At 40.9% G+C, this 17,295-nt stretch overlaps 1 protein-coding gene across 1 annotated transcript in view; it reads left to right on the forward strand.

Annotated features, from left to right (window-relative positions):
• The window catches only part of LOC149445495 (uncharacterized), a 97,347-nt gene extending 80,405 nt beyond the window's left edge, over window positions 1-16,942 (forward strand). Inside the window, exon 5 of the mRNA XM_089653761.1 lies at window positions 16,009-16,942. Coding sequence (XP_089509887.1) covers window positions 16,009-16,404 — 396 coding nt within the window. The 3' untranslated portion in view covers window positions 16,405-16,942. The remainder of the gene's footprint in view (window positions 1-16,008) is intronic.
• The last annotated feature ends 353 nt before the right edge of the window (window positions 16,943-17,295 follow it).

Genomic DNA, 17,295 nt, shown 5'->3' on the forward strand with positions numbered 1-17,295 from the left:
TATTGCATACCACTCAATTAAGTGTGAAATGATAAAGAATAGGATGATTTATGAATTGGTGTCAATTGTACATTTCCAAAGAAATCAGCTATCTCAAAACAGCTTAAATATCAGGGAAATGAGAAACCAAATGTACATATATCTTTCTATGATCCTTATCCAAGAATTAGTATTGAAATCAACTATACTTGGATAAGACATATATATTTGATACCTAAAGACATTTTGTTTCTATCAAAGTATGAGTCATTAAAACACAAATTTCCTTGGATGCCTGACTGTCCCCAGTGGACAGGTGAGGAATATCTCTAGGTACGCACACTTCTCGACCGGCCAATCAACAAGCCAGTTGGGAGGGTCCCTTGAAACAAAGGATTGTATGGTATAAAAAGGCCGTACACCTCACACTTAATCAAGCTGAAAATCTGACACACTTAAAAATCTGAAAACAATCTTCTAAACTTCTTCTATGATACTTCTGATCTAGACTTTTATCGACACGTCTATGACTATACTGAGCTACTTCTTCTGATCTACTTTCCTTATATAATATCTACACTCTACTCTAAACACTACAATCAAGACTGCACTATCTCTCACTTGCTACCTGCGGCCATTTTGCTGAAGGAGTTCAGCTACCATTTTGTCTTGAGGACCATTTGAAGGTCCAACTGCATCCCACTGGGGAGGCCTCAAAATCAAGGTTCTAGGAGTGGTGAGACTGCTAGGATATTGTATTTTATTTGATATTTCCAATTTTCCAAAGACTTATAGCATTTGTATTGTGTGTTTAGGAATATTAAGATTATATACATAATTATCACTAAAAAGTATTTGGTTTGGTATTGAGTGTATATATTTCATATTTCACTGATCGGTAGTTTTGTTGTAGTGCAATTTATCAGAGATACTTTTCTTTTTTCTCTATGGCCACGAGAAATTTTAAATAATTGCTGAAGCACTATAAGGTTACAACTTATACCTAAATTAGATTTTTCCTCTATTTACTATTATCTATAATCATCTATTGTTGGATCATATAGAATTAGCCTGTCATATTTTTATTGTATGTACAAGTATACATTTATCACCAGTCTTTTGCGTTTGTATTAATATATATATATAAATTTTGTACATAAATAAATTTATTTATCAAAAGGCAATTTTTGTTTCTATGGTACGAAATCATACTGGCTAAAAGGACTCAAGGTATATTATTAAGTGGTGATCAAATTATTAAGGTGTCCAAATTATTGGTTCATTAAATATTTGCCGTATTTTAACGGCTGGAGGCATTGCGATATTTTGTTTAAGGGAGAGGACACCACCCTACGTATTTAGAATAAATTCTTACATAAATCACCACAGGACAAATTTGGAGGCACTGCTGAGAGCCAAAGAAATCGTACCATAATACAAAACGCACTGGTGATTATACCATTGTCAAAAACATATTTTGTATAAAAATGGCATCCAGTAACCACGGATCCACCTCTTCCAAGCATAGCAAGGAAAAGGTAGCTGTCCAGAATGTTGAGGAGGAAACTCCTAAGAGAGCTAGAAAATCCTGCGATGCTTTGCAAAGGTATACAGAATGTACGGTAATAGATTATCTAGGATTAGATTTAGGGGATAACATTGAGGAATTAGTAGCAGAAGAGAAAAAGCAAGCTATGAGCACCTCTGAGGACCTGTTTAACGAAGAAGGTCGGTTTGTCAGGTTTTTTTTGCATTTGCTGAAGCAGAAAATAATAAAAGCCGTGACAGACTTCTAGAAGCCTGGCCCATGTTATGGTTTATGAGCAGTGAAGCTGCCCAGCAAACACCAGCTTTAAGGGAGGACCTGTCAGAAGCCCGCCACCTTTTGAAAGACAGAGATCAGGAAATTGAGTCCTTGAGGGAGAAGCTTGACCATACATGTGTTTGTCTCAACGAATCCAAGGAGCATCAAGCTAGATTGGTCAAAGACATTCAATGTGCTCAAGGCTTATATGAGGAAAGTTTTCAGGAATTAAAACAATTTAAAAAGAGATATCAGGATTTAAAACAAGAAGTAGAGTTCTTTAGATCAGGAAGGATATCTCCTGTTGAAATTAATGTTCATCCAGGGGATAAGAATGACCAATCAGAAGTTGCTTTTGTAAGGTCTGAGCAAAAAGCACTGGAGGAGCAGATTGTCAGGTTAACTGCCCAAATAAATTCTAGAGTCCAGAACCGGACCTACCCAGTTAAGCAGGAGGCTGATGAACGGGAATACCCATATCACAGTGAAGTACCTGATAGTGAGACAGAGACGGAATATAGGTCGCCCCCTAGGCTCCAAAGATATACCCCAGAGCATGCAGAAGAAGAGTATGAGGGTTCATATAGGCAGGAAGGGAAGTCCCGGGGGTCATTCAGAAGATATGACACCCCAAAGGTCATTCAATTTTTGAAAGACACCATTCCTATTTTCACCAAGAAAGGGTCCCTGGAAATTACTGAACATATGAAAACATATGAACAAGCGTTAGAAATTCTAGGCATTAGGGATGACCACACCAAAATTGAATTATTGCCATGGGTGTTTGAAGAAAAATACCGGCAATTCTTTGATACCTTGAAGGCCTTTTCCAATCAGTCCTGGAGAGAGGTAAAACATAGGTGCCACATGGAATTTGGGCCTTATAGAACTGTTACCTCTGCCAAGGCTGCGGCCTACAATTTAAAGTGTGGTCCTCACCAAAGCCCTGCAGAATTTCTGGCCGTCCTCATAAATGCATATATCCTGGCTGAGAAGGATCCCAATCCTGACCAGCCAGAATTCAAGACTCTATTTTATGAAGCATTACCTGCTTACATAAAATTGGGACTTGCTCAGGATTACAGAAAGGGACGCTCTCTTGATTGGCTGGTGAAAGAGAGTGACTATCTGTTCTCAATCCAACAGTCCAGTGAGGGCGGGATAAAAAGAGAGCACAAGAATAGTCCCAAGATAGTGGCAGCCACTACCGTTTCCCCTCCAAATCTAAATTTGCAGGCGGAGAAGAAATCGTATGCGGAAGTAGTCCGTTGGAGTTAACCCAATGGTTCCCCTAGATTTGCACCTCAAACCCAGCAAGTAAAGGAGGCCCCTAGCTTTGCCCCTCAAACCCAGTGGGTGAGGAAGGATAGACAAAAGCCAGGGAACTACGGTAGTGGAAGTGAAAAGAATAAAAGGTATGAAAATGCCCACTATAGTGATGAGAACCAAAGGGGTCAATGGTATCCTCGGAGGTTCTACTATACTCGCCAGAACCAACAGAGAAATTTTTATAGAAACAACAATTTTAATAGGAACCCTAATTTCAATAGGAACCCCAATTTTAATAGGAACTCTGACTTCCAAAGATTCCCTCAACACCAGGAACACCCTCAAGCTCAAAGGGTGGATACAGTACCCCAGATTCCCCTCAATTACAGGGAGAACCAGAAACCTCAGGGAGCAAGGCCATGGCGTCGGGACCGGAGCAGCAATTCTGACTCCGGGTCTCCTAGCCAATCCCGTCCGCAGTACAACTGCAAGTACAGGAAAAGGGAGAATCACCAGAATGCCTCCTCTAAGCGCATCGAGCAAATAGAGGTGCAGATCAGCAAAATGGCTGAACAAATGAACAGGCTTGTCACTAACCATTCTTCCAATCCTTTTTTAGGAGCAGCTTCTGTGACCAACCAAGGGTCACAGAATTCATAAACAACCAACCCTTAAACCAACAGGGGAGAACACTGAGTAAAATGACAGGAGATGTGTGTCCCGTCCCTGACATGCCCACTAATGGAGAATCTAGTTCTCGGGCAAAGGGGGACCAGTTGTTGGTTATTAATTCCTCTCCTGTTTTTCAGTGTCCATCTATTTTCCCTAATATAGTCGCGGCGTCGGAAGTCGTCGGGATTGACAAGCCAGACGGAACGCCAACTTCTAGTTGTGCTTCCGTCTTGAAACATTCCAAGAGTCCCGCCAGGAAGGATAAGGGTGATGCGTCCACCACATGCGGTGAGATAAGAGCCAGTCATATGTCATTGAAGGGCCCACAGATCTTCAACCACACCAATTTCATGTGTGAGCTGACTGAATCTGATGGGAGATATTATGCCACGGTGCAGGTGCAGGATGCCAGTGATCTTTCTATTGTCGGCCTAATAGACACTGGATCCCAGGCTACCATCATGTCACAGGAACATTTTAATAAAGTGGCGAATGTCATGCCCACTAAGCCAAGACTTAAAAGCTTTGACAGCTCATTCATTGGTGTAGGTGGAGACCCGTTACAAGTCACAGGCACCGCCTGGCTAAAGCTTAAACTGGGTAACAAGGAACTGAGACACCCCATCATCATTGCCAGCATCTCCCAGCACCACATGATAATTGGGATGGACTTTTTAAAAAGGCTGAACACAATAGTTGACTGTGTGAACCAAGTACTGTGGTCACAGGTAAATACCCCGATTAAATATGGGAAACTTCAAACTCCCCATTCCCGACAACACTGCCACCTGGTGGAAGAAAGGCCTGGTTCCTTGGAAATCCATTTCAGGAATAGGCAACTTCCTGATGTCACAGTTAGAGATGAGCGAATTATTCAAAAATTTGATTCGGCTGATTCGCCGAATTTGCGGGAGAAATTAGATTCGATGCGAATTTATTCGCCGCGAATTTAACTTATTAAAAGGGTTTCTAGGCTTCAGAGAGCCTTTATATTAGTGCAGAACACTGTACCTTTAATTTAAATGCCCTTGGAGTCTGCTGGGGAAGAGAAATAATACTGTCAGTCAGTATGACATGCAGATGAGTGCCGTCGATCTTAGAATCACCGCACACTTCACTCATTTGGGCAGTCACGGGGCACGACGAAGAAGATGAAGAAGAAGAAGAATGAAAAGAAGAATGAAAAGAAGAAGAAGAATGAAAAGAAGAAGAAGAAGAATGAAAAGAAGAATGAAAAGAAGAAGAATGAAAAGAAGAGGAAGAAGAATGAAAAGAAGAATGAGAAGAAGAATGAAAAGAAGAATGAGAAGAATGAAAAGAAGAAGAATGAGAAGAAGAATGAAAAGAAGAATGAAAAGAAGAAGAAGAAGAATGAAAAGAAGAAGAGGAAGAAGAAGAGGAAGAAGAATGAAAAGAAGAATGAAAAGAAGAATGAAAAGAATGAAAAGAAGAAGAAGAATGAAAAGAATGAAAAGAAGAAGAAGAATGAAAAGAAGAAGAAGAATGAAAAGAAGAATGAAAAGAAGAGGAAGAAGAATGAAAAGAAGAAGAAGAAGAATGAAAAGAAGAATGAGAAGAAGAATGAAAAGAAGAATGAACAGAAGAAGAAGAAGAAGAATGAAAAGAAGAAGAATGAAAAGAAGAATGAAAAGAAGGAGAAGAAGAATGAAAAGAAGAATGAAAAGAAGGAGAAGAAGAATGAAAAGAAGAAGAAGAAGAATGAAAAGAAGAAGAAGAAGAATGAAAAGAAGAATGAAAAGAAGAAGAAGAAGAATGAAAAGAAGAGGAAGAAGAATGAAAAGAAGAGAAAGAAGAATGAAAAGAAGAAGAAGAAGAATGAAAAGAAGAATGAAAAGAAGAAGAAGAATGAAAAGAAGAAGAAGAATGAAAAGAAGAAGAATGAAAAGAAGAATGAGAAGAAGAATGAAAAGAAGAATGAAAAGAAGAATGAAAAGAAGAATGAAAAGAAGAAGAATGAAAAGAAGAAGAATGAAAAGAAGAATGAAAAGAAGAAGAAGAAGAATGAAAAGAAGAAGAAGAAGAATGAAAAGAAGAAGAAGAATGAAAAGAAGAAGAATGAAAAGAAGAAGAAGAATGAAAAGAAGAATGAAAAGAAGAATGAAAAGAAGAAGAAGAAGAATGAAAAGAAGAATGAGAAGAAGAATGAAAAGAAGAATGAGAAGAATGAAAAGAAGAATGAAAAGAAGAATAAGAATGAAAAGAAGAAGAAGAAGAATGAAAAGAAGAATGAAAAGAAGAAGAAGAATGAAAAGAAGAAGAGAATGAAAAGAAGAAGAAGAAGAATGAAAAAAAAGAAGAAGAATGAAAAGAAGAAGAAGAATGAAAAGAAGAGGAAGAAGAATGAAAAGAAGAAGAAGAAGAATGAAAAGAAGAAGAAGAATGGAAAGAAGAAGAATTCCAGTACAGCAAAAAGTGTATCTGCAGAGAGCTCCGCTATTTCTGACAGTTCTCTGACAGTTCCTTCACATTTACAGCGGTTGAAACATTGTATCTATTACAGCGGTTGAAACAAATAGATACAATGTTTCAACCGCTGTAAATGAACTGTCAGAACTGTCAGAGAACTGTCAGAAATAGCGGAGCTCTCTGCAGTGACACTTTTGCCGGCTGATCGGGGAAAATTCGATTCGTGCATCCGAAGTTTGCTAAAATTCGGATTCGATGCGAATCAAATTTTTCCTAATATTCGAAACGAATTCCACTTTGCCAAGTTCGATTCGCTCATCTCTAGTCACAGTTATCCAACCTGATGACCATAACCCTATCAGAAGAGATGAGGATCACATTTTTAAAATTCCCCAAGATAAAATAAAAGATATTTCCCTCCAAGATTATATCCTTACGATATCTTTTCATCAGGAAGATAAACCAAGAAAAGGGGGAGATCACACCCAATTCTTGACAGGTATTGAAAGGGTTAACAGCGACTTGTTTATCCCCATCCGGATAAATGGTCTTAATAGGTCAAAATATGCCAAACTAGATTTGAGACAGGAACACAGCTTTGTAAGCCATGGGCTGATAAAACACCTGACCGAAATGGAAATGATCCGTTTCTCCACACCTCAGCGTCATTGGATTTCAGACTCCCTTGATGACTCTGATGATTACAATTCAATAGCCAAGTGTCTCTTAAATGTCACTGTAGGAAACAAAACAGCCACCCATGTGTTCCTAGTCTTGGATAATCCCCAAACTAAAATTTATTTTGGCAATGATGTATTACATCGCTTTGCAGTGCAAGTCGACCTAATTAATGACTGTTTATGGAGTCGACTAAAGGGGGACCCCGAGAAATACCAAAATCTGGACTTAGCTTTAAAATCCCAGCAACAGATGCCTTATGCTGTTGAAGTCCAGGTAGCCCAAAAGATTACAATTCCTAAGGGCATAAATAATTTCATATTCCCCATCCAAGTTAAAAAGGGACATAGACTGAAGGGGTCAGATGCATTAGTATGCCTCTCCCATAAAATGCAGGGGGAGGGACTGAACATTACACACACGCCCCTAGTCAACACACATCAATTCCCGATGTACATTTACATACATAATCTGTCCAATCAGGACATCGTCTTACCCAAGGAGACCCTTATTGGTCTAGCGGTAGAGACTGAATATTACACCTTTGGGGTCACTAACCAGGTGATTGGACTCATCCCCGATGAATATTTGTCGGAGGAACAATTAATTGAACAAACATTCCATTCATTACCAGAGGGTATTTTCACCGTAGAGTCCATTTATCCGTTCGATTCTAAAGATGGTACCTGTAGAATTGAAGAGACATCCATTGTCTTTGATCACCCAATCAAAGAACAAGAGTACCCCAAAGAACCTGGATGGCAGGAGAACACACACACACACATCACATGCCCAATGACCTCACCACAAAACTTGAAGAGGCATATGAGATAGGTCAGCCGGAAAGCTTTCCTGGATTCAAGGAGTTAGTGGAAGAGATGGTGGCCCTCGCCGATGCGTGTTCCAGTGATCTCGACCGACAATTGCTCCGAGAGCTTCTCCTTGAATTCCAAGAGATCTTTGCCAAGGATTCTTACGATTGTGGGACTACTGACCTACACATCGCTAGGATCCAAACAGATCCAGATGCCCCACCAGTATTCGTAAGACAGTATAGGTTGCCATTAGCTTCCTATGAATCTCTAGCTGAGATTATCAGGAAGTTACATGAAAGGGGTATAATTAGGCCCATCCACAGCTCCTATAACCACCCGATCCTGGGTATTTTAAAACCCAATGGACAATGGCGTTTGTGCGCTGACCTCCGTCAGCTAAACAAGCGTGTGTACATGTCAGGATGGCCTGTCCCATACATAGACCAATGTCTCGCTCAGCTCCAAGGATCCCAAGTTTTTACAGCCTTGGATTGTGCACAGGGGTATTGGACCATTAAGGTGAGTGAGGAAGACCAATACAAACTGGCTTTCAGTTTTGGGAATCGACAGTATTGTTGGGTGCGAATGCCTTTCGGATTCATAAATTCCAGACATGAATTTGCTGTGTTCATGCACAAGGCCATGCCAGACGCCTTCGAAAGGGGGACGTTGGCATATGTGGACGATATCCTGATCAAAAGTACTGATATGGCCAAGCATATTACAGAACTTCGGCATGTCCTGGGCCAATTAAAAGCAGCAGGAGTTAAACTGTCCTTACAAAAAGCCCAGTGGTGTCGCACGAAGGTAAACTTCCTAGGCCATGAAGTTACTGCTGAAGGTTTGAACCCACAAAAGAAGAAAGTTGAGGCGGTTCTGAACTGTAAAGTCCCTACTAACCTTAAAGAATTGAGATCATTCCTAGGTATGGTAAACTACTCGCGTAAGTTTATTGATAATTACGCCGAGATAAGCAAGCCGTTGCTTCACCTACTGAAGAAGGATGTCGGATGGTCGTGGGGTAAGAAACAGGAGGACGCCATGAAGGAATTAAAGGAACGTCTCACACAAGCCCCGTGTCTCGGATATCCCGAAGGGGGTAAAAATTTCTATCTAGAGACAGGGTTTACGCAGGTAAGTATGAGTTCTGTTCTTTACCAGAAACGTGATGATGTCAGTAAGGTGATTGCCTATGCCAGTAAAACTTTGTCCCCGGTTGAAGTAAAGTTCAGTGACTGTGAAAAAGCTCTATTGTCCACCGTGTGGGCATTACAGAATTTCCGCAGTTACATTCAGGGAGAGAGAATCATTGTTGAAACGGCACACCAGCCTTTACAGTATTTAAAGAGTGAACGTATCAAGGGAGGAAATGTGTCTAATAGCCGCATCACTGCTTGGACTTTGTCTTTGCAAGGGTGGCCTCTTGAAATTCGGTACAAACAGAACAAGGAAAGTCCAGTAGCCCAGGGCCTAGCCGAGCTCCATGATTGTTCCGCAACTACGCCTGCTATGGAGGCCCTGGACACTGACTTTCTGGAAGAACAACTGTTCTCTCCCTACAAGGTTTACGATGAAGAATACTGTAAACAGCTGCCGTGTGTATATGTGGATGGTTGTGCTTTTCATCACAAGGATGGGGAACAGCTCCAACTAGTGGCAGGTATTGGAATCGTTTGGACCCAAGGTGTCACCCCAATTTCTGTGGGATACAAACTTGGACCAAAAAGCAGTCAGGTTGCTGAACTTACTGCAATTCTTAGAGCAGTTGAGATGGCTATAGAGTTCAACATCAGAGAGTGTGCCATCATAACCGATTCCAATTATGTCAGGAATAGTTTTGTGGAGTATTTCCCTAGGTGGAAGCGAAACAACATGAACAAGAGTAATCACAAACCCGTGAAACATGGTAAGCTCTTTTGTCACATCGATGAACTGGTAAGGTCCAATGATCTCACCCTGCACTTCAAGAAGACCAAAGGCCACTCCAAGGTTCTAGGTGCCGAGAAGGAAGGGAACGATCTGGCCGATTCTCTAGCCAAGGAAGGGGCAATCACCGGTGAACTGTTAGACATTGATCAATTTTTAGGTACCGTACAGGTTGAAGCTGTCACCAGGCAACAGGCCAGAACAGCTGGTGATCCGAATGCATTACAGTGGAGTCACGATTCTCCTAGTGAGGATTTAATTACTGCCCAAAAAGAAGACCCAATAATTGGCTTGTTTTATAGTCATATAGAAGATCCCAACCAAAATCCCATAAATAAGGAAGTATGTAGTGGGAAGGAGGATTTACGTATCTTAATGAAATCCAAATCCCAATTCTCTTTATACCAGGGATTGTTGATACGAACCTCAAAGGGTGGCGTACAACAATGGGTCGTCCCACTTAAATTTAGAGGTTTGATGCTACAGCATGCCCATGATGCTCCCACTTCCGGTCATCGTGGAGAGAAGATCACGTATGAGATCCTGCGGGATTATGCCTACTGGCCTCATATGTTACGTGATGTGAAGGAGTACTGCCAAGGTTGCCTAATATGTCCCCAATTTCAACCTACCAAGCCAACTCACAGAGCACCTCTCCAGAAGAGGGGGATATGTATGCCTTGGTCAGACCTTCAGATGGATTTTATTGGGCCAGTAACAAAATCTTCACGAGGAAATCGGTATATGTTAACAGTTACATGTTTATTCACCAAGTATGTCGAATGTATACCAGCACCAAATAACAGCTCCGAGACATGTGCTGCATTGCTAATAAATCATGTATTTTCACGTTTTGGTTTACCTCAGAGGATAGAGTCTGATAGAGGATCGCACTTCACTAGCGAAGTGATGGCCAAATTGTGGAAAATTTTGGGGGTTAAAAGGAAATTGCATATCGCCTATCGGCCAGCCTCTAGTGGTGGTGTAGAACGATACAATCAGACCATCGTTAACGTCCTTAAGAAATTTGTTAAGGAAACAGGCAAAGATTGGGATGTCAAGCTCCCGCTGGTCCTGATGGCGTTGAGGGCTACTCCGAATACAGTTACAAAAATGTCATCTTTTGAACTGATGACAGGTAGACGGATGGTACTGCCCCAGCACTTATTGTATCGCACTACAGATCAAAATTTGATCAATGCTACCACCACACACCAGTACATAGAGGATTTACGTAAACATCTGCAATATGCTTTTGCCTTTGCCCAGCGAAATTTGGAAAGAGCTGCAACTAGTGCTAAGACATACTATGATCTCAAAACCTCCAAGAAGGAATATGAGATTGGTGACAAAGTCTATCTATACAACTTTGCAAGAGACCAGATCAAGGAACGGAAATTCCTTCCATCTTGGAAAGGTCCGTTCTCTATCATTGATAAAATCTCTCCGGTCGCATATAAATTGCAGGTTACCCGGTATGGTGAAATCAGTGATAGATGGGTGCACATCAACCAATTACGTGCTTGCCATCCGAAGTCTCAATTGCAGTTGTTGGAAGACTAAACCCACCAATTCCTATCTGGAGATATTGAGATCATTCTTAAATTTCCTTTGAACATATAATTCATCTTTTGCCTTACAGGATCCAGTAATATAATTTTATGTTATCCATTACTCAAACTGTTCATTTTAATAATTTAGAAAGGAAGGCTCAGACTGTGATTACACCGGCGATCGGAGGCGTCAATGACCAGACCCTAGAAGGAAGCTATAATGTCCTGTGGGAAAGACCAGATGCCAGAGATCGATCCGGAGACGATAACCTGATGTCCCAGGCCACCAAGGGCCAGTCCAGAGGAAAAGACCCGCCTAGGAGACCGTCTAAGAGACCTGTCGTGCGGAGGACCCATGGACCCCAAGGTGGATGTGCCAGGCCAGGCCGGCCTCATCACAAGACCAGGATCGTCATCAGAAGTGTCCATCTAAAGACGCCGAGTCAAGTTGAGGACCAACCAGCATTACCGCTGCCATTTTATTATAAAAAAAAAAAAAAAATTTTTTTTTTATTATTTCATTCCCTTCACCGGAGAAGACGAACGATCACTCTAACCAAAAGTCCCACTCATGTTTTTCGATACAGACACCCCTCTACGCGTGCCTATACCCCAAAACAAAGGGGGATTTGTTGTGGGCTTTTGAATCATGTCTCAAGAATATGACTTTTATCAAGACATACTATTATATGGCAAACAGCTCAGCATAGCCGGATGCTAAGAGTTAATTTTGTCTTGGTTGAACCATCAAGAATTCTAGTTAAAGAACTGGAGAGAATGGGGGAAGTAAGACCTTTCCAAGACAATAAGACTGTTTGAACTGTCAACAAGGACTATTTGTATATGGAGGTTGAGAAGAATGCACATACAGAAAGTCAAACACATAAGACTTTGACTTGTAAACATTTCAACAATAATGAGACGGGAACTCAACTGGTTGAAAGCTTAACCAAAACCTGTAGAGTGTGATGAACCAACAGACCTCTGAAACTATTACCATATACTATTGTTCACCAAGGGTGAAAGCATTAACAGTTGTTTACCATGAGTCCAATACAAGGACCAGGCAAATAGAGAGTTTTTTTTCTACACAGAGAAAATGTTGATTCTGAAACAAAGAGGTGAAATTCAGGACATTTAAGTCTAAAAGTTCACTGTATATCATTACAAAAATATACTACAAAAACATGTTATAAATAAGATGTTATAGATTTTAAACACCACTAAATACTCAGCAATGGGAACTATATATCACTAACTTGAGTATTGAGATGATGGGAAGTAAGATGTATTATAAACTAGCATTAGTTACATGTCTTATCAGGAAACAAACAGGATGGTATTTCAAGAAGGAATAACTGAATATACACCTATATTCCATGGTCCCTATTTAGAATATCATAGGTATGATCACTGCTATATCTGGATAGAGCCGTATATTTTATTCCTGAAATTACCTTAAGATTCCACCCAAGGTATGAGTCATCTCAAATGCTCACATTGTTCTGTGATACATGACCGCCACCTGGCGGGCAGGTGAGAAATAGCTTATGTACACATATTTCTCAACTAGCCAATCAGGAAGCCTGGTGGGAAGGTATCTTAGAACAATGGACTAGTGGATATAAAAGCCCATGTGCTTTAAGAAAAAGGGATCCCTCATAAAAACCTCATGGAAAGACCTGACATCTGAAGAAGATCTGCTGAATAACTACTCTTCCATCTTTTCAAACTTCCTAAAACTTTAAACCTCTAATCTTATAACTCCCTACATTCTCCCCTACTGAGAATCTTTTACTTGCCCTATATATCAGTCTAAAGGCGTTCCACTGCCAGCTAAATCCACGGGAGAGTTGCCTAGTCTGAATTCCGGGTGTGGTGAGATATTTATTTGATTTTTGTATTAATTATTTTCTCTGTTGTGTGGAATCATAAAATTACCTCAGTGTATCATAACAATATTGGGTAGTTAGATATATGTAGAAAGATACTGTGTTACTGTTAAAAATTGTTTATTGCCATATTATAAATTTTTCATATTTCATAATTTATTGAATATTAATAACCAGAGTATCATATATCAAGGGATTCCTTCTTGCAATCCTATGGCCACGGCTTGTAAGAATATAACCTTTGAGATATTCGAAATTATTAATTATTAATAAATTTAATAAATATCATATCATTTAAAATTTGTGATTGATGTAATTAGTTAGAGACCTTATTAGTGTGTCTTACATTGGTAGGATATATTTTTGATTGTGTGTACCAATATTCATTTATCACCAGTCTTTTGCGTTTTGTGTTAATATATATATAATTTTTGTACATAAATACATTTTTATATTTATCTATTATAAGGCAAATTTTGTGTGTATGGTACGAAATCATATTGGCTAAAAGAATTCAAGGTATAATAATAAGTGGTGATCAAATTATCAAAGTGTCCAAATTATTGGTTTATTAAATATTTGCCGTATTTTAACGGCTGGAGGCACTGTAATATTTCATCTAAGGGAAAGGGACACGCCCTTTATAGATAAAAATATCCTTACATAAACCACCACAACATTACAATGAATGTTTTATTATATCTTTCAGAGTGGAATCCTCGGGGATGATAATATTGATGTTAAAGAAGAGTATAAAGAGGAGGATGAGGAGTATGGAGTGATGGAGGAGTTTTCAGAAGGACACAAGGATATGATGGAGCCACCTAATACCAGGAACCCCCCAGAGAGATGTCCCCGTCCTCTGTATTCCCGGGATTCCACACAGGAAGGTCACACCATCCCTCACTGTTACAAGGTTGGTGGGATGGAGAATCTAGAGCATGAACTCATGGAGACAATGTGTGGATTTTGTGTGATGTCACAATCATAAATCTTACATTTTACAGATGATATTCTCTCTCATTTCCTTGATTTAGAGTGGAGATCCAATCGATATAGAATTTGAGGTGAAAGCAGAAGAAGAAGAGGCGTATGTGAGGGATGATCAGCAGTCTATGGAGGAGGATGGAATAACGGGGACATTTATAGAGGAGGACACTCCTACAGAGATCAGCACAGGTGGGTCATGAACACTAAATCCATTCCTCCACCCATACTGCTCACTGATTGGTCCAGAGTAGGGCGGGGACTGGGTGATATCAGCCTGTAATCCCCTGGTCACTTTCCTGAGCTGTGTTCCCCGTCCTGTATTCCTGGATTTCTCTCGGATAATCTTCCTTCTCTGTGCTGCAGACACAATTTATGTATCTAGACTGGATTTATGGAGGTTCTGGGGTTCAGCTGGCAGCAAAATGTTCATTTTCACCATAGATGTCTATGAGTCCAGTAAGATCTCTGACAGAACAATTCTCCCAGGGTACCTTCTCTGTTATCTGCTGGCTGTGCCGGGTGGAGGGATATGTCTGTAGTGTCTCAGCCCCAAGTCACTGAGTGCAGTCTCAGGAGATGGGAGGCAGCGGTGTGGGATCTCTGCAACTTGTCTACAGTAACCATTTAAGCTTCCACTCATTACTGAATACCAATATTATGAGTCCTGACCCCTGCACTATATACTCTATGTTGTACATTCCATACTCCTGACCCCTGCACTATATACTCTATGTTGTACATTCCATACTCCTGACCCCTGCACTATATACTCTGTTGTACATTACATACTCCTGACCCCTGCACTATATAATCTGTTGTACATTACATACTCCTGACCCCTGCACTATATACTCTATGTTGTACATTACATACTCCTGACCCCTGCACTATATACTCTGTTGTACATTACATACTCCTGACCCCTGCACTATATACTCTGTTGTACATTACATACTCCTGACCCCTGCACTATATACTCTATGTTGTACATTACATACTCCTGACCCCTGCACTATATACTCTATGTTGTACATTACATACTCCTGACCCCTGCACTATATACTCTATGTTGTACATTACATACGCCTGACTTCTGCTCTCCCCCTCCCCCACTGCTATATATACACATAATATGGATTCTCTCTTGTTCCCCCCATTTCCTTCCAGCTGGACATTTTATATCGGATGATGTGATTGGAGCACAGACTTTTACATGGTGATAATAATGTGATAACATCCTCCAACTTTGGACCCTTAAACAGAAAGTGATAATGAGGGAGGAGTCAATACCCCAATGATGGTGGTCTTCAGGATCAGTCCAGTCTTCATCTTGGTTGTTCTCCCCCCATCCTCACTCTCTGACCTCTGGGGGGGCTCAGCCCCGCTGTTCTTCATGACTAAATCATGGACTAAATAAGGAAGTGTAGTAGTTCTTGTGTTGGGAAGATGGCGATGAGTGATAGAGGGGGTGGGGACCCTCGTCCTATAATCCCCTCATCATTGTCCCTCCTATAAAAGACAGTTCTGGTTGTTTCCTCACTCTCTGACTAAGGTCCATGAATAAAGAAATGACCTGGTAGGAGATCAGAGGAGCCATTTCCTAGTTCCCTTGAGGGTGGAATTTTAAGCTCCTCAGAAAGCAAGCTGCCTGATGTGGGCGGAGTCCTGGTTTGGGGGAACCAATCAGCTCCTGTCTAGTAATCCTCTGTCTTTGTATTTTAGTCCATGGCCGGGAGATGAGGAAAACCTCCGAGGATTGTCTCACTTTGTCTCCAGACTGGAAAGTAGAAGATGAGGACATCACACAGTATAGTCCAGGAGAAAACCCGGCTCCCTCCAATGTCCATCCGGCACCACCCAGTGTAGATGGACCATCGGATTCCTCGTATCCTGAGGAACCTCAGACAGTACGGGACCGGGCCGGCCTTCCAACAGAGAAGAGCTTCTCCTGTACTGAGTGTGGGAAGTGGTTCTATTATAAATACCATCTTAATGTGCATAATAGATCTCACACGGGGGAGAAGCCGTATTCCTGTCCTGAGTGCGGGAAATGTTTTTCACAGAAGTCCAATCTTTACAAACATCAGAGATCTCACACAGGGGAGAAGCCATATTCCTGTTCTGAGTGCTGGAAATGTTTTTCAGATAAGTCCAGTCTTTGCACACATCAGAGATCTCACACAGGGGAGAAGCCGTATTCCTGTCCTGAGTGTGGGAAATGTTTTTCACGGAAGTCCAATCTTTACGCACATCAGAGATCTCACACGGGGGAGAAGCCACATTTCTGTCCTAAGTGTGGGAAATGTTTTTTACGGAAGTCGGATCTTTACAGACATCAGAGATCTCAAACAGAGAAAAGCCGTATTCTCGTCCTGAGTGAGGGAAATATTCCTCACTGAAGTCCTGTCTTCCTGTACATCAGGGGTCCCACACAACCCTGGAGGTGTATTAGTGCCTTGAGTGCGGGAAATGTCTTCTAGATGAATGTTGCTGGTCATCCCAGCTCTCATGTGGGGAAGAAGCACACCCTGATATACTCCTCAGATATACTCCATGGCTGATCTTCATCATGGAAGAAACAGTTGATAAGGAGATCAGAGGTCCCCAAAGACATGGATGAAGTGTGGGACCGGTTTGACCATTGATAGCAGGAGATGAATAAAAATGGAGTCCTGCCCTGTGATTGGCTGAGTACATTTTGTGGTGGGAGATTTCACAAACACTTGGAGGTCAGTTTAAAAATAAATATTTCTACCTCCTGTATACCGGACACTTCCCCCCCCCTTCCTGCCCAGGCTGACTGGTAACTATCAGCACTCTCACACTTTGAATGACAATTACACAGTCATGCAACATTGTACCCAAATTATATTTTTGTCATTGTTTTTCACACAAATAGATATTTATTTTGGTGGTATTTAAACACTTTTTACCATTTTTCTTGTTTCTTGTTTTTACAAATCGTCTTTCCTTATAAATGTAGACAAAGGTGTATTCTGCGCCATTTCTTGGGTACAATAACCCCAATCAGTGTCTATGATTCAGTGTGTAGGAGAGTTATAGAGTCTACAAACTATGGGATAGATGTCTGAAAATCCATCATGTCTGATGACGGCAGATCTCATTTCTGAGGACTAAAAACACCAGAACGGTACAAATTGTCAGAACTTTATCTGTGAGGAAATAATCCGTATACAATTCATGGAAACAGGCGGGATCTGGAATGAAGGAGATTCCCTACTAATTCTCACAAAGTAACCGACATCCCAGTTCTGTATTTGTGATAATTG

The sequence above is a fragment of the Staurois parvus genome, unplaced genomic scaffold (assembly GCF_062004578.1).
Source record: "Staurois parvus isolate SC_StPar_1 unplaced genomic scaffold, SC_StPar_1.0 ptg000720l, whole genome shotgun sequence".
NCBI classification, from domain to species: domain Eukaryota; kingdom Metazoa; phylum Chordata; class Amphibia; order Anura; family Ranidae; genus Staurois; species Staurois parvus.